Source organism: Sciurus vulgaris (genome assembly GCF_902686455.1).
Source record: "Sciurus vulgaris genome assembly, chromosome: 11".
Classification (NCBI taxonomy): Eukaryota; Metazoa; Chordata; class Mammalia; order Rodentia; family Sciuridae; genus Sciurus; species Sciurus vulgaris.
Window position 1 is genome coordinate 20083327 of NC_136472.1, and position 22301 is coordinate 20105627.

The following is a 22301-nucleotide window of genomic DNA, read 5'->3' on the forward strand; positions in this document are numbered from 1 at the left end:
TATCAAGTTCCTCCAAGACTTCAGGCTACTGAAGGCTAAGAGGTGAGTTATTGGAAATCTGCAGAGACAATATTAGTCAATAGAGGAATTCTGAAATACCCCAGAGTTTCACTATTACAGGGGTAAATACCTGAACAAAATGAGAAAACAAGGGAAGAAAATGACCCAAACAAACCTAGATGGTATAGCAATAATATCCAATGACAGCATGGCAGAAGAAATGTCAGAAAGGGAGTTCAGAATGTACATAACTAAAACAATCAGGGAAGCAAATGGGGAGATGAAAGACCAAATGCAGGCATTGAAGGATGAAATGAAAGAGGAAATGCAGGCATTGAATGATCGTACCAATCGACACTTAAAAGAGCAAATACGGGAAGCAAGAGATCATTTCAATAAAGAGTTAGAGATAACTGAAAAAAAACAAACAAACAGAAATCCTTGAAATGAAGGAAACAATAGACCAAATTAAAAACTCCATAGGGAGCATAACCAATAGGATAGAACACCTGGAAGACAGAACCTCAGACATTGAAGACAAAATATTTAATCTTGAAAACAAAGTTGACAAAACAGAGAAGATGGTAAGAAATTATGAACAGAATCTACAAGAATTATGGGATATCATGAAAAGGCCAAATTTAAGAATTATCAGGATTGATGAAGGTTTAGAGAAACAAACCAAAGGAATGAACAATCTATTTAAGGAAATAATATCAGAAAATTCCCCAAATCTGAAGAATAAAATGAAAAACCAAGTACAAGAGGCTTATAGAACTCCAAATACACAAAATTACAATAGACCCACACCAAGGCACATTATAATGAAAATACCTAACAAAGAAAATAAAGACAGAATTTTAAAGGCTGCAAGAGAAAAGAGTCAAATTACATTCGGGGGAAAAAATAAGAATATCAGCAGATTTTTCAGTCCAGACCCTAAAAGCTAGAAGGGCCTGGGACAACATTTTTCAAGCCCTGAAATAAAATGTATGCCAACCAAGAATCTTGTACCCAGAAAAACATACCTTCATATTTAACGATGAAATAAAATCCTTCCATGAAAAATAAAAGCTAAAAGAATTTACAAAAAGAAAGCCAGCATTACAGAACATTCTCAGCAAAATATTCCATGAGGAAGAGATGAAAAACAATGATGTAAATCAGCAAAGGGAGGAACTACTCTAAAGGAACAACCAAAAAAAAGGAGAAATCAAGTCATGTCAAAAAAAAAAAAAAAGAGTAAAATGACAGGGATTATTTAATCATATCTCTATAATAACCTTGAATGTTAATGGCCTGAATTCAACAATCAAAGGACATAGACTGGCAGATTGGATTAAAAAGAAATATCCAATAATTTGCTGCCTGCAAGAGACTCATCTCATAGAAAGAGATTCCCACAGACTAAAGGTGAAAGCATGGTGAAAATTATACCATGCACATGGACACAGCAAAAAAAAAAAAAAAAAAAAAAAAAAACAGAGTATCCATCCTCATATCAGATAACATGGACTTCTAGCCAAAGTTAGTCAGAAGGGATAAAGAAGGACATTTTGTACTGCTTAAAAGAAGCAAAAATCAGCAAGATATAACAAGCATAAGCATCTATGCCCCAAACATTGGCTCATCCATATATGTCAAACAAATCCTTCTCAATGCCAGAAATCAAATAGTCCACAACACAATAATACTAGGTGATTTTAACACACCTCTCCCACCACTGAACAGATCCTCCAAACAAAAATTGAGCAAAGAAACCAATGATCTCAAAAACATAATCAATAATTTAGACTTAACAGACATTTATAGAGTATACCATCCAACCAACAGCGAATACATATTCTTCTCAGTATCAAATGGATTCTTCTCTAAAATAGACCATATTTTATACCACAAAACAACTGTTAGCAACTACAAGAAGATAGAGATAGTACTTTGTATTCTATCAGATCGTAATGGATTGAAAATATAAATAAATGACTGAGTAAAAAACAGAAACTACTCCAACACATGGAGATTAAATAATAAACTATTGTATGATGAATGGATAACAGAAGATATCAGCAAGGAAATTTTAAAAAAATTTTTCTTAGAGATAAATGAGAACAAAGAAACAAGGTATAAAAATTTCTGGGACACTATGAAAGCAGTACATAGAGGAAAATTTATTTCATGGAGCACATTCAATAAAAGAAGAAAAAAATAAAAAAATAAATGACCTAACACTAAGGCTCAAAGTCCTAGAAAAAGAAGAACAGACCAACACCAAAATAGTAGAAGACAGGAAATAGTTAAAATCAGAGCTGAAATCAATGAAATTGAAACAAAAGAAACAATTGAAAAATTGACAAAATAAAGTTTGTTTCTTTGAAAAAATAAAAAAAAATCAATAAACCCTTAGCCACAATAACAAAGAAAAGAGAGAAAACCCAAATTACTAAAATTCAGAATGAACAAGGAAATATCAAAACAGACATGATTGAAATACGAAACATAATTAGAAGCTATTTTGAAAATCTATACTCTAACAAAGTAGAAAATCTTGAAGACAGCAACAGGTTTCTAGAGACATATGAATCCCCTAAACTGAACTAGGAGGACATACACAATTTAAATAGATCAATTTCAAGTAATGAAATAGAAGAAGTCAGCAAAAGTTACAAAAAAAAAAAAAAAAAAAAAGCCTAGGACCAGATGGGTTCTCAGCCGAGTTCTACAAAACCTTTAAAGAAGAGCTCATTCCAATTCGTCTCAAAGTATTTCATGAAATAGAAGAGGAGGGAACCCTCCCAAACTCATTCTATGAAGCCAATATCACCCTGATACCTAAACCAGACAGAGACCCTTCGAGGAAAGAAAATTTCAGACCAATATCCTTAATGAACATTGATGCAAATATTCTCAACAAAATCTTAGTAAAGCTCACACAAAATATATTTAAAAGATAGTGCACCACAATCAAGTGGGTTTTATTCCAGGGAATAAACACTGGAAAAAATAGAGATAGTGGGAACATTCCCTAACATTGTAAAGGCCATCTATGCTAAGCCCATAGCCAATATCATTCTAAATGGTGAAAAACTGAAAGCATTCCCCCTAAAAACTGGAACAAGGAAGGGAAGCCCTCTTTCACACTTCTATTCAACATTGTCCTCGAAACTCTAGCCAGAGCAATTAAACAGACAAAGGAAATTAAAGGGATATGAATAGGAAAAGCAGAACTCAAACTATTCCTATTAGCTGATGACATGATTATATATTTATAGGAACCAGAAAATTTCACCATAAAACCTTTAGAACTCATAAGTGAATTCAGTAAAGTGGCAGGATATAAGATTAATGCACATAAATCCAATGCATTTTTATACATAAGTTATGAATCTTCAGAAAGAGATTTTAGGAAAACTACCCCATTCTAATAGCTTTGAAAAAATAAAATACGTTGGAGTCAATCTAACAAAAGAGGTGAAAGACCTCTACCATGAGAACTACAGAACACTAAAGAAAGAAATTAAAGAAAACCTTAGAAGATGGAAAAATCTCCCATGTTCTTGGATAGGCAGAACTAATATTGTCAAAATGGCCATGCTCCCAAAAGTACTATGCAGATTCAATGCAATTCCAATTAAAGTTCCAATGATGTACCTTACAGAAATAGAGCAAGCAATCATGAAATTTATCTGGGAGAATAAGAAACCCAGAATAGCTAAAGCAATCCTTAGCAGGAAGAGTGAAGCAGGGGTTATTGCAATACCAGACCTTCAAATCTACTAGAAAGCAATAGTAACAAAAACAGCATGGTATTGGCACCAGAATAGACAGGTAGATCAATGGTACAGAATGGAGGACATGGACAAAAATCCAAAAAAATACAATTTTCTCATGCTAGACAAAGGTGCCAAAAATATGCAATGGAGAAATAATAGCCTCTTCAACAAATGGTGCTGGGAAAACTGGAAATCCATATGCAACAGAATGAAATTAAACCCCTAGCTCTTACCCTGCACAAAAATCAACTCACAATGGATCAAGGACCTTGAAATCAGACCAGAGACCCTGCATCTTATAGAAGAAAAAGTAGGTCCAAACCTTCAACTTGTTGGCTTAGGATCAGACTTCCTTAACAGGACCCCCGTAGCTCAAGAAATAAAAGCAAGAATCAATAACTGGGACAGATTCAAACTAAATAGCTTTCTCTCAGCAAAGGAAACTATCAGCAATGCAAAGAGAGAGCCTATAGAGTGGGAGAAAATCTTTCCCACTCCTACTTCAGATAGAGCATTAATTTCCAGAATATATAAAGTACTCAAAAAACTCTACACGAAGAATACAAATAACCCAATCAACAAATGGGCTAAGGAAATGAACAGAAACTTCACAGAAGAAAATCTACAAGCAATCAACAAACATATGAAAATATGTCCAACATCTTCAGTAATAAGAGAAATGCAAATCAAAACTAACTTAAGATTCTATCTCACCCCAATTAGAATGGCGATTATCAAGAATACAAGCAACAATAGGTTTTGGCGAGGAGGTCAGGAAAAAGGTACACTAATACATTGCTGGTGGGGCTGCAAATTAGTGCAGCCACTCTGGAAAGCAGTTTGGAAATTCCTTAGATATCTTGGAATGGACCCACCATTTGACCCAACTATCCCACTCCTCAGCCTAAATCCAAAGAACTTAAAATCAGCGTACTTCAGAGATACAGCCACAAAAATGTTCATAGCTGCTCAATTCACCATAGCCAGATTGTGGAACCAACGTAGATGCCCCTCAATTGATGAATGGATAAAGAAACTGTGATATATATATATATATATATATATATATATATACACACCATGGACTATTACTCAGCCATAAAGAATAATAAAATTATGGCATTGCAGGCAAATTGATGCAGTTGAAGGATATCATGCCAGTGAGATAAGCCAATCTCAAGAAACCAAAGGACGAATTATGTCACTGCTAAGCGGATGATGACACATATAGGGGGTGGGAATGGGACAGGAATGGAGGAAGGAGGGACTCTATAGAGGGATAAGAGGGGCAGGAGGGGTGGGGAGAGGAGAAAAAAAATAGAATGAATCAAAAACTATTACCCTGGTAAATGTATGATTACACAAATTGTATGCCTCTACTTAATGTACAAACAGAGAAACAAGATGTATCCCATTTGTTTACAATAAAAATGAATTTAAAAAAAAGAATAATGTTGACTGTGGTATTAGCATAGATGGCCTTTACAATGTTGAGGTGTGTTCCTACTATTCCTATTTTTCCAGTGTTTTAATTATGAATGGGTGCTGTATTTTATTAATTGTTTTCTCAGCATCTATTGAAATTATCATATGATTCTTAACTTTAAGGCTATTAATGTGATGAATTACATTTATTGATTTCCGGATGTTGAAGCAACCTTGCCTCCCTGGTATAAACCCCACTTGATCATGGTGCACTATATTTTTAATATATTTTTGTATGCAATTTGCCAGTATTTTGTTAAGGATTTTTGCATCTATGTTCATCAGGGCTATTGGTCTAAAGTTTTCTTTCCTTGATAAGACTTTTTCTGGTTCTGGTAGCACAGTGATACTAGACTCATAGAGTGAATTTGGAAGGGTTTACTCCTTTTCTCTTTCCTGGAATTCTTTGAGGAATATTGGTATTAGTTCTCCTTTAAAGGTCTTGTAGAATTCAACTGAGAATCCATCTTGTCCTGGGATTTTCTTGGTTGGTAGGCTTTTGATGGCTTCTTCTATTTTTGTGCTTGAAATTGATCTATTTAAATTGTGTACATCTTCCTGATTCAGTTCAGAGGGATCATATGTCTCTAACCGTTTGTCATTTTGTCAATGTGTTCAATATTTTCTATTTTGTTGGAATATAGATTTTTGAAATGCTTCTATTTATATTATGTATTTCAATGGTGTCTGTCATGATCTTTATTTTCCATCACAAATTCTAGTAATTTGAGTTTTCTCTCTCCTTCTCTTCACTAATGTGGCTAGGAGTTTATCAATTTTGTTTACTTTTTCAAAGAACCAACCTATTTTGTCAATTTTTTTAATTGTTCTCTTGTTTCAATTTCATTGATTTCAGCTCTGATTTTGATTATTTCCTGTCTTCTACTATTTTCGTGTTGATTTCTTCCCCCGCCCCCGCCCCGGGGCTTTGAGATGTAATGTTAGGTCATTTACTTGTTGACTTTTTATTTTTTTAATGCATGAACTCAATGCAATTAACTTTCCTCTTACTACTGCTTTCAGAGTGTTCCAGAGATTTTGATATGTTGTGTCATTGTTCTCATTATCTCTAAGAATTTTTTATTTCTTCCCTGATGTCTTCTGTTATAATTGCATCATTCAATAACATATAGTTTAGTCTCCAGGTGTATAAGTATTTTTTGTTTGTTATTTTATTGTTCATTTCTAATTGCATTCCATTATGGTCTGATAGGATACAAGGTAGCATCTCTATATTTTTGTATTTATTAATGGCTTCTTTGTGGCATAGCATATGGTGTATTTCAGAGAAAGATAAATGAGCTGCTGAGAAGAAAGTATATTCACTTAAAGATGGATGAAATACTCTGTAAATGTCTAGTAAGTCTATATCATTGATAGTATTATTTAGTTCCATAGATTCTTTGTTCAGTTTTTGTTTGGAGGATCTATCCAGTCATGAGAGCAGTGTGTTAAAGTTCCCCACTATTATTGTATTTTGGTCTATTTCATTCTTAAAATTAAGAAGGGTTTGTTTGATATACATAGATGCTCCATTGTTTGGGGCATAAATATTTAAAATCATTATGCCTTGCTGTTTTATGCTTCCTTTAAGCTGTATGAAATGTCCTTCTTTAACCTTTCTGACTAACTTCAGTTTGAAGTCCACTTTATCTGATATGAGAATGGAGATTCCTACTTTTTTACTGGGTCCATGTGCATGGTATGTCTTTCCCCATCCTTTAGCCTTTAGTCTGTGGATGTCTTTTTCTATGAGATGAGTCTCTTGAAGGAAGCATATTGTTGAGTCTTTCTTTTTAATACAATCTTCCAGTCTATGTCTTTTGATTATTGAGTTTAGGCCATTAACATTCATGGCTATTATTGTGATATGAGTTGTATTCCCAGTCATTTTGGCTTATTTTTAATTTTTAACTTGGTTTCCCCTTTGATTGACTTTTCCTTTAGGGTAGTTCCTCCCTTTGCTGACTTTTATTGTTTTTCACTTCCTCCTCATGAAATATTTTGCTGAGAATATTCTGAGGCAGGCTTCCTATTTGTAAATCCTTTTAACTTTTGTTTATCTGGAAAGATTTTATTTCAACATCAAATCTGAAGGTTAGTTTCTCTGGGTATAGGATTCTTGGGTGGCTTCCATGTTCTTTCAGAGTTTGAAATATATTGTTCCAGGCCCTTCTTGCTTTTAGAGTCTGGGCTGAAAAATCTGCTGATATCTGTATTAGTTTTTTCTCTTATATGTAATCTGATGTCTTTCTCTCACAGTCTTTAAAATCATATCTTTATTTTGTACATGATACATTTTCATTATAATGTGTCTTGATGTGGATCCATTGTAATTTTGTGCACCTAGTGTTCTGTGAGTCTCTTGTATTTGATTTGTCATTTCATTTTTCAGGTTTGGAAAATTTTCTGATACTATGTTGTTGAACAGATTGTTTATTCCTTTGGTTTGTATCTCTGTGCCTTCCTCAATCCCAATAATTCTTAAATTCAGTCTTTTCAAGATATCCCATAATTCCTGGAGGTTCTGTTCATGACTTCATAACATATTCTCAGTTCATTCAACTTTATTTTCAAGATTAAATGTTTTGTCTTCATTATCTGAGATTCTGTCTTGCACAAGATCTATTCTGTTGGTGATGCTTTCTATTGAGTTTTTAATTTGCTTTATTGTTTCAAGAATTTTTTTTTTTTTTCAGTATCTCTATCACTTTATGGAAGTGTTCTTTTGCTTCCTGCATTTGCTCTTTTAACTGTTTACTGGAATAATGATCATGCATTGCCTGCATTTGCTCTCTTTTCTTGTCTTTTGCTTCACAAATCATTTTAATTATGCAAATACTAAATTCTGTTTCTGTCATTTGTACTGTCATGCTGACATTGGATGCTATCAAATTAGAATTTTAGTTTGTTAGGGACACTTTCTTCCCCTGTTTTTTTCATATTGTTTCTGTGTTTTCCCCTCTAGCAGTGAAGATCAGAGGTACTGAAGTTTCCCCCCTGCAGGTGTAATGTGATCCTGAATTTTCCAGTACCTCTCCTTTGAAGGGGAGATCAACAATAGCCACACCCAATACTGAGAAAATGCATCTCTGAACCAGAGTGTCCCTCTAAAGACTTTAACATTATTGTAATTAACAGGATGAGTTCGATTACTATTTACAGTATTTCTAGTTGTTAGGCGGGCACAGTGTCCTTCTGCAGTGGGTCAGGTAGGCAGGCTCAATGACAGGGTCTGTCTGAGGTGTTGGGGGTTCTGTCTGCAGTGTGGGGGGGAGCAGGTGGGCTCAGCCAGTTTCATTTTTTTTTTAGTGCAATGAAAACTGATGAATGAAGTCAGTTAGCAGCTCCTTATACATATAGCAGGTTTTTCAGACGAGATGTTTGTTTCCTAAAGCAGGGCAGACCTATAGTTCTTAAACTTTGCCCTGATAACAGAATCATGAAGCCCATTTTGTGTGGGATGTTGAAGGACAGTATAAGTTAAAGAATGTCAGGGCTAGGAGGGACCTAGAGGTCGTGTGGTCTATTTTTCTTGTGTAAAATCTCAGAAAAGTAAAGCAACAGAAAGAGAGCAGCCAGGGGTCCTTTCTCCTCAAGACTTGCTCCTTTGGGTGACAGCACATCCCACCTTGGCACTTCTGTGTTTGCTGACATTGATTCTGGGTAGGGAACCAGATCAGGCAAAGAGCTCCAACAGGAGAGGATTCAATGACCTTCAGCTTGTCTTAGTCCAACTCTCTCTCTGTTCCATTCTTTCATGTCTGTATTTCTCAGTGTGTAAATGATGTGGCTATGCGAGGGAAAAACAATGGTGTCAACAAAGCATACACTTTGTCATTGCTGGCAGATTCAGCCCTGACATAGTTGAAGAAGAGGAAAAGCACAGTGATGTCTGAGCCACAGATGGAGAGGCTTTGAGAGCCACTTGGAGAAGTAGGTCCTTAGTGCTTTCTAACAAATGCACCCCACAGAGTAGCAGCATGCAACCTGCATAAGAGACAGTTTTGTTCTTTGCTAACAGGTCAACAATCATCTTGGGTGCTCTGAATGAAGAATAACAAATGTCAAGAAGACAAGAAGTTGAGAAAGAAATACATGGGAGACTTGAACAGGTTGCCCATGCAAACTGTCAGCATGATGAGGAGGCTTCCCAGCAAAATCACTGTGTGGAAGAAGGACAACACCACAAAACAGACTTCCTCCACTTCTGGGTTCTGAAAAAGGCCTCAGAAGATAAACTCAGCTACTTTTTATTTTTTCCATGTAATGGATTCAGTAGGCCAAATTCCCAAAAGAATTACATTACCTGAAAAGCAAAAATTAGAAAGACTATCAGCACTTATTTCCAACTCAGAATAAACCAATGAACACAGTACTAGAATATTGAAAAATGGGTAACTACTATGGATTGCCATGCATCCCTACACTAGTTATAGTGCATGTATTCTGATCATTTTTCCTCAATTATATATCTAATGTATTCACTATGAATAAGGAAGCCAGTACAGAATAATAAATCACATCTAAGTGTTAAAAAAGTCACAACTAATCAAGAGTTTATCTTATATATTTTTGCTAATATTTATTTGTGGATAATAATTCTCTTAGTTCTCTTCTTATAAAAGATATAATCAACATTTGGAAGCACTCTGTTTGGGGATATGGTGCTAACTGTATATCTGATATTCCTTTACTTTGATCATAGAAGTAAAAACATGTCCATGTTGTCCCTTCTGAATACTGCCAAGCCTGGTCACTACATTCACTAAGGGGTCCTTAGTGTGTCAAGACTGAGTGACTTCTGCAGGCTCTTCTTCAGGTATTTCTGTGGATGAACTTAGGTCCCTGCTGAGCTCAAGCTCCTACAGTGAAGCGGTACTGGATTGTGTGTTTGAAAGAAGAGGACTCTTACACAACCCTGACTCTGGAATGGCATTATTGTATACTGGATAGATCATTTACCACTGAGGAGCTTTGGTTTTCTCATTTGTGAAAGGACAGGCTTTTAATTTCATTATCACCATAGGGATTGTAATTTCTACCTTGATAGTGAATTTCTCCTGTAGGTTAGAATAAAATAGAAAATAAACAGAAAAGAAGAAATTTGTGGAGACAAGGAAACCCTGTTTGATTTGAAAGAGGAGAAATGGAGTCTCAGGATATTTTTCTACCTTTTAACTCAGAGTCATGGAGGATTCCCCAGAATTTACTCTGGCTCGACATTTTAAACATTTGTCAAGTAAGTGAAAAATATATCAATAACAACAACTGTAGGGAACATTTCTCAAGCTTATCTGACAGCAGTCACTGACACCATGGTCTAAGTAAGCCAAACAGTCTGTACAGAGACACTGAGGTAATGGTAAAGACTTGCCATGGGATGAAGGTCTTTGCAGTTGCTGAGGCTGAGCTGGAGCTGAGGGAAGGCCTCGTTCTGTCAAGCATCCCAGCAAGCTGTAATGTGAGCTTGCCTGTGCTGCCTTGCCTCATGCTGTGTGCAGGAGTTTACCAAACCCCCAGTCCTTTGTCTTAGACCTGTTGCTGCTGTGCAGAATCACTTAGGCATGCTTGGTTTGTTTACACTACCTAGATATAAAGTACACCTATAGGCTGACTCTGTTATACTTTAACAAGCATGGAATTCTAACTCTCAAGAGCATCATATTCCAAAGACATGATTATAAGACTGACTGCCAATCCTGTAGTGCTCCATCCTTCCTGTGACAAGATAGTAAAGTATAATTTTCATTGATTCTTTCATTAATTAAAAAAATAAGAATCTTTCTTATTTTGCATGTGAAACAATTTAGTTAGTAGTGGAACAAACAGAAAACATTTCTTCCTTCATCTTCTAACTGGAGGTTGTAGAACTATCCATTAGAGCAATGTAAACTAGTGTAAACACATTTCTAAGCAATTCTCCTTGGAATATGTAAACAGAGCTTTCATCTTTCTCCATAGGCCAGTGGTTTTCTCATTTAAACATACCCAGAAGTGAACACATTTATCACATCAGGGTCTCCAGAATTCAAGTCTGCAGTTTACAAATGGGAATGTCTTGTTGGTTCATTGTTCTTATGCCTCTACTTCCTGTATGGTGATTACTTGTGAAGGTGATCTGTCATGCAGAAAAATATATTTTTTTAAATATATGCATAGGTGGAAAAGTCACCTTGAAACACCAGCCGTACCATGATGTCTGGAAGTAAACCCAGTCAAGCACCACTAGGTCAGCTGAATGCCAGTTTGTCCAAAGACCCAGAAGAGACAAATATAGCTTTCTTTGTATCAATCATGAATTCAGAATGGACATTTGTACTGTATCATTGAGCTTGCTGATCCAAGGCAAGTATTGATCAAACTGTACAGTTGGGAAACTGGGGCCTCTAATGTATGTGCACTGAACAGAAATGCCACATTACTCAAAGCATCTGATTACTGGATTTTTTCATATCTGCTGCAACAAGTTTGTTAGTCAAATCTGCACTGGATGGCACCTTGACAGAGAGAGAACATCAGTGTTCAACCTGCCTCACCACAGCCTCTAAAAGGAAGAAAAAATATCAGCCCCTGATTTTCAGCATCACTTTGAATTCCTTAGTTTAAAAGATAACATTTCTTAGAAATTAAGATTAATATTCATCTTGTAAAGTAAAGGGGGCTATTGGTTTGGCAACAAAGCAAGTTATTAGGAATGAGTGTGCTTGAGTTAATTACCTTATGTGGTTTCCAATAAATGGCCTATTGCTTCATTTTTGTGTGATCTTAGTTAAGTTCCACAACTTTCTGGTTTTTAAATTCTTTCACTTGTCAAACAGTGATTACAGAACATATCACAATGATTCTTGTGTAAAACATGTGAAGATATGTATATACAATGAAGTAAAAAATTTTTGGCTATTTATTATTGATTTTACAAGGACTAATTCAAATGACATACATATGGAAAAGTCTTCAATATTCCTAGAAATCAAGGAAATGCAAAGCAAAACTACACTGTGAATTCATCTCACTCCAGTCAGAATGGCAGTCATCAAGAATAAAAAATAATGATACATGCTGACAAGAATGTGGGGGAAAGATACACTCACACATTCTTGGTGGGACTGCAAATTTGTTAAACCACTTTGGAAAGCACTATGGGTACTCCTTAAAAGACTAGCCATGGAAACACTGCATGGCACTACTATCCCACTCCTTGGTATTTATCTAAAGAACTGTAATCAGCATACTCTAGTGATACAGGCTCATCAATGTGCTTACACTAATCACGATAGCCAAGTTATAGAACCAACCCAGGTGCCTGTAAAAAGACAAACAGTGGAGTTTTACTCACCATAAAGAAAGTGAAATTATGACATTCACTGGTAAACGGATGGAACTAAAGTGCATCACACCAGATTCAGAAAGTCAAGTGTCAAATGTTTTCTTCATGTAAGCAAAATAAGGAAAAAAATAAGGGAATAAAGGGAATGATTGTATAAAAATAGAAGGGAGACAAGGGAAGCAAACAGAGAGGATAGAGGGGTAAAGAGAAGGAACATAAAAAGTGAAGAATGAAACTGGCCAAATTACACTATGCACATATATCAATATACCTCAGTGTATTTCATCTCTCCTTATATCTACAAAACCTCACTTGAAACATTAAATAATTTTTAAAAAGACAAATAGTTTGTGAATTTCTATGAATTTTTAAAACAAGTGAAGCTCACTTTCATTGAATGAGATTAACATTCAATTGAATATATATTTAAGTAGAAATAGAAAAACCAATTGTGAAATTCATTTGGAAAAATAAGAAACCTAGAATAGAAACCTAGTAATTCTTAGAAAGAAAAGTAAAGTAGGAAGTATCATAATGCCAGAACTTAAAACTATGCTACAGAGCCACAGAAACAAAAACAGCATGGCACTGGCACCAAAACAGACACATAGACCAATGGTGCAGAACAGAAGACACAGAGACAAAGCCACATAAATACAGTTATCTCACTCTAGACAAAGGATCCAAAAACATTCAACAAAGAAAAGATAACCTATTCAACAAATGCTGCTGGGAACAAAATGAAATTATATCCTTTTCTCTCACCTTCCATGAAACTCAACTCCAAGTGGATCGAAGACTTAGGCACTAGAACAGAGAACCTGCATCTAATAGAAGAAAGAGTAGGCCCAAATCTTCACCATGTTGGCTTAGGACCTGACTTCCTTCACAAGACGCCTAAAGGACAAGAAGTAAAATCAAGAATCAAAAAATGGGATGGAATCAAGTTAAAAAGCTTCTTCCCAGCAAAGGAAACAATTAATAACATGCAGAGAGTCTACAGAATAGGAAAACGTGTTTACTACATGCATCTGAGATAGAAAACTAATCTCCAGGATATATAAAAATTGAAAAAAATTAACACCAAAACAACAAATAACCCAATCTGTAAATGGGTCAAGGGACTTAACAGACACTTCCACAGAGGAAACACAATTGATCAACAAATATATAAAAAATGTCAAAAGCCTTAACAATTAGAGAAATACAAATCAAAACTACCCTGAAATTTCATCTCACTACAGTCAGAAGTGCATTATCAAGAATATAAACAACAATAAATGTTGATGAGGATGTGGAAAAAAAAGGTACGCTCATACATTGCTGGTTGGACTGCAAACTGGTGCAAGCACTCTGGAAAGCAGTATGAAAATTTCTCAGAAAACCTGTAATGGAACCACAATTTGACCAGCTATTCTGCTCCTAGGTTTATACCCAAAGGACTTAAAATCAGCATACTATAGTGACACTGTCACATTAATGTTTATAGCAGCTCAATTCACAATAGCTAAATTATGGAACCTACCTAGGTGCCCTTGAACAGATGAATGGATAAAGAAAATATGGTACATGTGCACAATGGAATATTACTCACTTAAAGAAGAATTAAGTTATGGCATTCACCAGTTACTGGATAAACTAGAGAATATCATGCTTAGCCAGTCCCAAAGAACCAAAGGCCAAATGTTTTATCTAATATGCAGATGCTATTTCACAATAAGTGGGGGGGGGGTAGGGAAGATTGAGGTATTTTGGATTAGACAAATGGGAGTGAAGGAAGGGGAGGGCAGGGGGAAGTAGGAAGGATACTAGAATGAATTGGACCTTGTTACGCTAAGTGTATATATGATTACACAACTGGTGTAATTCTACATCATGTACAACCAGAACAATGTGAAGTTATACTCCATTTATATATATGATGTTTCAAAATGCATTCTACTGTCCTGTACACCTAATTAGATAAATTTAAAAACAAGTGATCCCAGAATCAGACAGTGGTGGCCCTTCGTATTAGCAGTACCCCAGGGAGGGTAATAACAGGGCCTGAGCAGAAGAGTGGATGAGCAAGTGAGTATAGGTCATCACTTCCTGTGACCTCCACGATTCAGAGGGTCCTCAAGGAGACAGGATGCAACCTTTCAGGACTTCCTGAATATGTCCCTGATATCCATAACCTGGGAATGCTTTCCACTTTCACAAAGAAATTCTGCTCATGAACTCCATGTGGAGTTGTTACAGGGCCAGTGCATGTGGATGCATGACCCTTGTGTGTTACCAAGTCAAGTTTGCCAATAGCCTAATATCCACATCCCCAAAGCCTTGGAGAGATTCAAGATGCTATCCATAGAAGGGAACAGTGGCACATGGGTAGGTGACAAGAGAAGGTCCTATTCTTGTTTTAACACTAACACTCTTAGAGAGGTTCTCTCTAGAACAGATCAAATGTTTGCTTTAAGTTCTTCTTAAACTTTCCTGTGGTTCCTGATTTCTCAAAGAACAGGTATTATTAGTTTTATAATCAGAGAACAAAAGAAAAAATGATTTAAGATATAAGATCCTTTAAAAATAGTGTCTGAGACCTGAATGGTGTCTGAAAAGGTGTGAAATATTGTTATTCCAAAGAGGTCCTAAGACAAGATGTGAGCTTGGCACAGTACTGTGCACCTATGTTCCCAGCTACTCAGGAGGTGAAGGGAGGATCACTTTAGCCCATGAATTCAAGCAAATCTATGTAACATGGCAAGATCCAGCTCAATAAATAAATATATAAGAAAAAAAAAAAGAACTGGTCAGCTATTGAGAGATCAATTTATGACATTAAGTAGAATAATCTAAAAGATATAGAAGAAATATTTGCTAACTAGATATATTTTCAGAATGTATATATATAATTCTATATATATATACATATATAATTTTTCTTATAAAACCAGAAAATCAAAATAGATGATTCTGTGACTGTTCAAAGAGATGGCTTTACACAGACTCAGACTGAAATAAGACAGGACTGGGGATATAGCTTGGTGGGACAACAGTTGCCTTGCATGTATAAGGCTCTGTTCAATCTCCAGCAATGAGAAAAAGAAAAACAAACAACAACAATAACAAAGAAAAAAACAGGGCACAAAGAACACACATATTTATATCAGTCAATTTCAATCAAAGTTTCAAAGAATATACTTGTTTCTTAACTCACGACAACAAATGAAAAAATTTCTAACTCTAAATTAGAAATACATATTTTAGGGGAAATAATGAAAAAACTATTTGCTATTTAGTTTAGAAATCATATTTAAAATAAATAAGCCAGCTAGCTATCAGTGGATGAATGGCTAAATTAAGTTGTGTTATATACACACAACAGAATTTTGCTCAGCCCTAAAGAGGAATAAAATTATGACATTTGCTGGTAAATGGATAGAAATGGAGAACATCATGCTAAGTTAATTAATCTAGACACAGAGAGTAAGTGTTGAAGGTTTCCTATCATATGTGGAAGGGAGACCAAAATAAGGGGGAAAACAGGAGGGGGAAAATCTTATGAAAATAGAGGACAGATCAATAGAGAGAGGAGGAGGATTATAGGGCAGAGGAGGAATGGAAAAGACAGGAATGGTGAAATGAAATTGACTAAATTATGCCACATATACACATGAAAATTCTGTGAATATCACTTTTATGTATTTATATAAAGCACTAATTAAAGGTGAATACCAGTAGAGTAGAGAGCAGTGAATAGTGAGAAAGAGAAGGAGAGACAAAGAGCAAGTACTGGGGACCAAAGTGGAGCAAATTACATTTCATGCAAGAATGATTATGTCAACGTGAATCCCAATAGTATGTACACCTATAATGAAACAATAAAAACATAAAACGTACCTTAAAAGCTAATGTTATTTATTTCCTGGCCCATTTCTTGATTGCATTGTTTTTTGTTTTTGTTTTTGTTTTTTGGTGTTTAGTGTTTTGAATTCTTTATATATTCTGCAGATTAATGCTCCATCTGAGGTGCATGTGGTGAAGATTTTCTCCCATTCTATAGGCTCTCTCTACGTGTTACTGATTGTTTCCTTTGTTGTGGAAGCTTTTTAGTTTGATTCCACACTGCATTTTGATTCATTGTACACAAATTTCATTTCTATGGCTTTACACAATGTAGATTCATACCATTCATGTAATCATACATGTACACAGGGTAATGATGTCTGTTTCATCCCACCATTTCTTATACCCACTCCTCCCTCCCATTTCCCTCTATGTAATATAAAGGCTTGTGTGTCTGTGTGTTTGTGTGTGTGTCTGTGTGTGTGTGTGTGTGTGTGTGCGCACATATGCATATATATTGATACAAATGATATTAATCTTATTTTTGTTTTCTACTTCACTATAATGTGATTTTGAGGTAGAATATATCCATCTATTTAAACTGTTACTGTTACACTTTGAATATGTAAACACATTGTGTAGGATCAATATTTATACTTTGACACATACTTGAATTATACTTCTATCTTAAACAATATTTGAATTGATAATCCTCTGAAATGTTGCCTTTATAAGGACTCAGTTGTATATCAGAATAATAATTTTGAATAATAATATTTATATTAGTGTATTATATGTAGGTGGTGTTGATTTTGCCATATTTGAACATGCACTTGACATAATTTGTTCAATCTCTTTCTCCAGTACCTTCCTTTTTTCTCCCCCTCATCCACAGCTTTACTCTACTGATCTTAATTCTGGTATTATTGCTATTAATTTAATTAGTGCATTATCATTATACAGATGAGTGGAATTCACTGAGGTAGATTGGTACATACACAGACCTTAATTTGGTAGATTTTGTTTCCAAGTATCTCCCAATTCCCTCCTGCCTCTCTCCCTCTTGATTCCTTTCTCTGCTCTATTTGTCTCCCTTTTACACTTATGTTGTCCCTCTTTTTAAACTTTTTTTTCTCTCTATCTTCTGTATATGAAATAAACATCAGCCCCTTGATTTTAGGGGACTGTCTTATTCCACTCAGTATGATGTTCTTTGGTTCCATCCATTTACCAGCAAATTATGTATTTTAATTGTTTATGGATGAATAACACTCTATTATGTATGTATACCACATTTTTAATCTAATCTGTTCTTGAGCACCTATCCTGGTTCCATAACTTGGCTATTGAGAACTGTGCTGTAAAAAGCACTGGAATTCACATATCAGTACAACATGTTGATTTTACTTCTTTTGGATACAAACAAGGAGTGGTGCATTTAAGTCATGTAATGTTTCCATTCCTAGTCTTTTGAAGAATCTCCTCAGTGTTTTCCAAAGTGGGTGTACTAATTAGTAGACTCACCAATAATGGATTAGTATACCTTTCCTCCACATCCTCACTAGCAATTCTTATTTTTATTATTTTGGGAGAGGGACCTGGCATTGAACTAAGGGGCACTTGAACACTGAGCCACATTCTCAGCCCTATTTTGTATTGAGGTAGGGACTCACTGGGTTGCTCACCGCCTCACTTTTGCGGATGCTGGCTTTGACAGGTTGGCTCCTGCCTCAGCCTGCCAAGCTGCTGGTATTGCAGGCTTGTCTCACCACAGACTTCACCAACAATTTTATTTTAATTGATGATGATTGTCATTCTGACTGGGGTAAGATGTAATTTTATTCCCCTATTTATTAAGGATGTTGAGCATTTTTTCATATATTTCTTCTTTTGTGAAATATCTGTGTAGTTCATTTACTCATTTTTTGATTGGTTAACTTATTTTTGGTGTTAATTCTTTTTGGTTCTTTATATGTTCTGTATATCGATCAAATGTTGGAAAAATATCTGGTAAAAATCTGGTATTCTGTAGGCACTCTCTCCATGCTGATCGTTACTTACTTTGCTGTGCAGAAGCCTGTGAATTTGATGCCATAGAACTTATTGATTCTTGATCTTTTTCCTTAGCGTCATCTTATGAAGTCAGTATTTACGCCTATATGTTGGAATATTGACGCTAGTTTTCTTTTTGTAGTTGCATTGTTTCTTGTTTAATTCCAAGGACTTTGATCCACTTAGAGTTTATTCATGCACAGGGTGAGAGAGGCTTAGTTCCATTCTTCTAAATATGAATATCCAGTTTTACTACGCCATTTGTTAAAAGTCTATCTTTTGTCAAACATATGCTTTTGACCATTTTAAGTGATTTTTAATTTTTCATAAACAGCATGTTTTATTTGTTCTTTTTATATATATTTTCACAGTATAGTGTATTTTGACATATTCTACATATTGGTGTATAACTTTTTCTAATTAGGATTCCATTCTTGTGGTTGTACATGATGTTTGCATATTTAAATGTGAACATAAGAAAGTTATGTCTGATTCATTCTACTGTCTTTCCCATTCCCATCCGCTCTCCCTTCCATTCATTCCCCTTTTTTAAATCCACTGAATTACTATTTTTCTCTCCGCTTGTGTTTTTTTAAGTTTTTAGACTGAATGTATTTATTTTTATCATGTCAAGATTGAATAATATTCCTGAAAGGTTGTCTTTGAAACTCAACCTGACAATAATCCAAAGAGAATAACACACTTTTAATAAAAATGATTTTCATTTTTCAACGTTGGAATCCTCTTTATGAAACATAGCCTCCTGATGTTAGCATTATCATACTCTCCATGAAATTTCTCACATTGACCTATGCACTATGTCTTTTCAGGTGGCTGTTATGTATTTTTACTGAACTGGACCATGGCATAGGAATAATGTCACAGTGGTTATTCTCCCAGGACTTTCTCTAAACAGGAATATTGAAGTTCTCTACTTTGTATTATTTTTAGTTTGCTTCATTGCTATTTGGGTGGGAAATGTGTTCATAATGATTTCTATCACATGCACTCAGCTCATCAACCAGCCCATGTATTTTTTTCCTTTATTACCTCTCACTCTCTGACCTTTGCTACACAACCACAGTGACACTCAAACTAATTACGGACTTACTAGCAGAAAGGAAGAGAATTTTCTATAATAACTACATGATACAGCTCTTCATCATTCACTTCCTTGGAAGCATGGAGATCTTCATCCTCATGGGGATGGCCTATGACCACTACATAGCCATCTGCAAGTCCCTGCACTATGCTGCCATCATGAGCAGGCAGAGGTGCAACATAATCATCCTGGTGTGCTGGACTGGGGGATTTGTACACTCTGCCAGTCAGTTTCTTCTCACTATTTTCTTACTTTTCTGTGGCCCCAATGACATAGATCACTACTTCTACAATGTGTATCCTTTGTTGAAATTGGCTTGCACTGATACATCCAGAATTGGTTTCTTGGTAATTGTTAATTCAGGACTGACTCCTTTGGTAATTTTTGTGGTTTTGATGGTGTCCTATTTTCTGATATTATACACCATCAGGTTTTAACCTGCAAAGAGCCGTGCCAAAGCTCTCTCAACTTGCAGTGCTCACATAACAGTTGTGGTTCTATTCTTTGTGCCTGTCCTCTTTGTTTATATCAGAGCAAATGTAACTTTTCCAGTAGGCAAAGTGTTTGCTCTTTTCTACACCATCATGGCCCCCATGTTCAGTCCTCTGATCTACTCGTTGAAAAACTGGGAGATGAAGGTCTTGAGGAAAATGTGGTGCCATCAAGTGATTCTGGAAGGGAAGTAATTTCTATGAAAGGCATCTTCGAATTTCACTTTAGAGCTGAACCCTAAATCTGAGAACTAGTATGGAATAAAAGCAAAATTACATGTAAATAGGAGGAATAAGTTCTAATATGTAATGGCACAGTAAAGTAACCACAGTGAACAATTATTTTCTGTAGCTATTTAAATAGCTAGAAGGGAAGATGATAATAAATGTTCAAGGTATTGGATGGTATAATTACTCAGATTTATTGCATATATGTATTAAACTATCACTGTACCCATAACTATGTATAATTATACATAGATATATCATGTTTTATAAAAAAGTCATATAAAGCACATGCAAAATGTGAGTCAAAGTTCAGTCTTTCCAGCATTTGTTCAGACCTTTGTTTGTTGGGCAATGTTATTGTTATCTTTTAATGTTTCCTTTTCCTCTATTTCCACATACTTGCCTTAAGTTCTCCTTAATGTGACTTTGTATTTTGAGTGCTTACCTGTGTCTTTCCTCCTCTCCATTTGATTTCTAATCTAAGCCTAACTAGATAGAGATGTCCTTCAGAAAATAGAGCATATGGAAGGGTTAAGAGAAGGTGACACTAATGTGGATCCACTAGAAAGCACTACTGGCAGAAGGAAAACTTGAACAACCAACAACAAACTACTTGGAACATCAAATGAAGAAACATAGCTGCACATGAAGAATGACACAAATATACTGATTAATAAAAGACTGACAGAAAGAGTAATATCATATAACTGCATTTATATAAAGTTGAAAAACAGGTAAAAGTCATCTGACTTCTAACAGAAGTCAGGGTACTGGTTACCACTGGAATCCCAAGGAAGGTAACCTCTGGGCGATTGCTCATATGCCCCTTCATAATCTGGAAATCTATGACTATTGCACGGGAAAGTTCCATTCTTGAAAACTAAGAGTGTGATTTATGATTGTACAATAAAATTAAAGCAATAACTGATGAGCTAAAGAAAAATTTAAAGCATTAAGTAGCTACATTGGAAAATCAAAACTAAAATTATCGTTATATTCAGCATATGAAGTTAGATGACGACCAATAGATTGTACAAAAGCAAAGAAGTGAATGAATGAACAAAATAGAAAGAAACATCTAATGTCATTTTTCAGTTTAAAATATGAACAAATGTCACAGTTCTTATATGAACTGGTCATTCTGAAACTAAGGAAAAGACCTATCTAAAAATGATTATATCTGTGTTGGTGGGAACACTGTGCTGAAATAAAGTAATTCTCCTTATAAAATGTATGCATCTTTCTGAATGTGAATATTCATGTATTTTGCTGTAGGAAATTTGCATGTGCAATTATGAAGTGTTACTTCAGATTTTACTGGGGAACTATGCAAAGTATACTTCATGGAATTCATTACATTATAAAATATGAAAAATTCTGTACTCATGAGCACTTCAAGAACAATGCATATGCTGAAAGAGATGAATGGATTTACATTTGAGAAAAGAAGTATAATTAATGAAAATATTCATATTAAAACAAAATGAAGGAGAATTACAAAGACACAAAAAGTGATGTTAAGGATTCAAGGTAGACATTAAAGATGCACAAACAAATGAAATAAGAAATCACACTGAAAATAGATTAATGAACTTGTAAATAAACTATAAATTACAATATATAAGCAAAATATGAAACAGTAATTAAAACAAAAGTGGATCTGTCAATTTAGAACAAAATTAATCAATTATTTAATATAAAACTTTATTAAACATTACAGGAAATGACAATTCTAAGACCATAAAATCTTGTTCAGAAAATAAGAGTGGAAATTCATTTCATTTAATAAAAGTAGTATGATCTTATCATATAAAGTAAATAAAAAAGAGTTGTAACTCCAGTCTCACATATGAATATTGAGGTGAATCCTAGGCACATTATTAGAAAAATTAATATAGCAATGTATGAAGTACTCTAACTCATCTTAACTGATATTTGTTTACCAAGAATGCATCATTTTTTACATTAGTATGTGCTCATATATACAAGGAGAAAACCTATGTAATTATCTCAAC

General features: G+C 34.9%; 1 protein-coding gene across 1 annotated transcript in view; it reads left to right on the forward strand.

The window, feature by feature from the left end:
* Window positions 1-22301, forward strand: part of LOC306639727 (olfactory receptor 4P4-like) — a gene marked incomplete at both ends in the record, with an annotated part of 30225 nt that overhangs the window by 380 nt on the left and 7544 nt on the right. Inside the window, 1 exon segment of the mRNA XM_079103495.1 lies at window positions 19337-19495. Coding sequence (XP_078959621.1) covers window positions 19337-19495 — 159 coding nt within the window.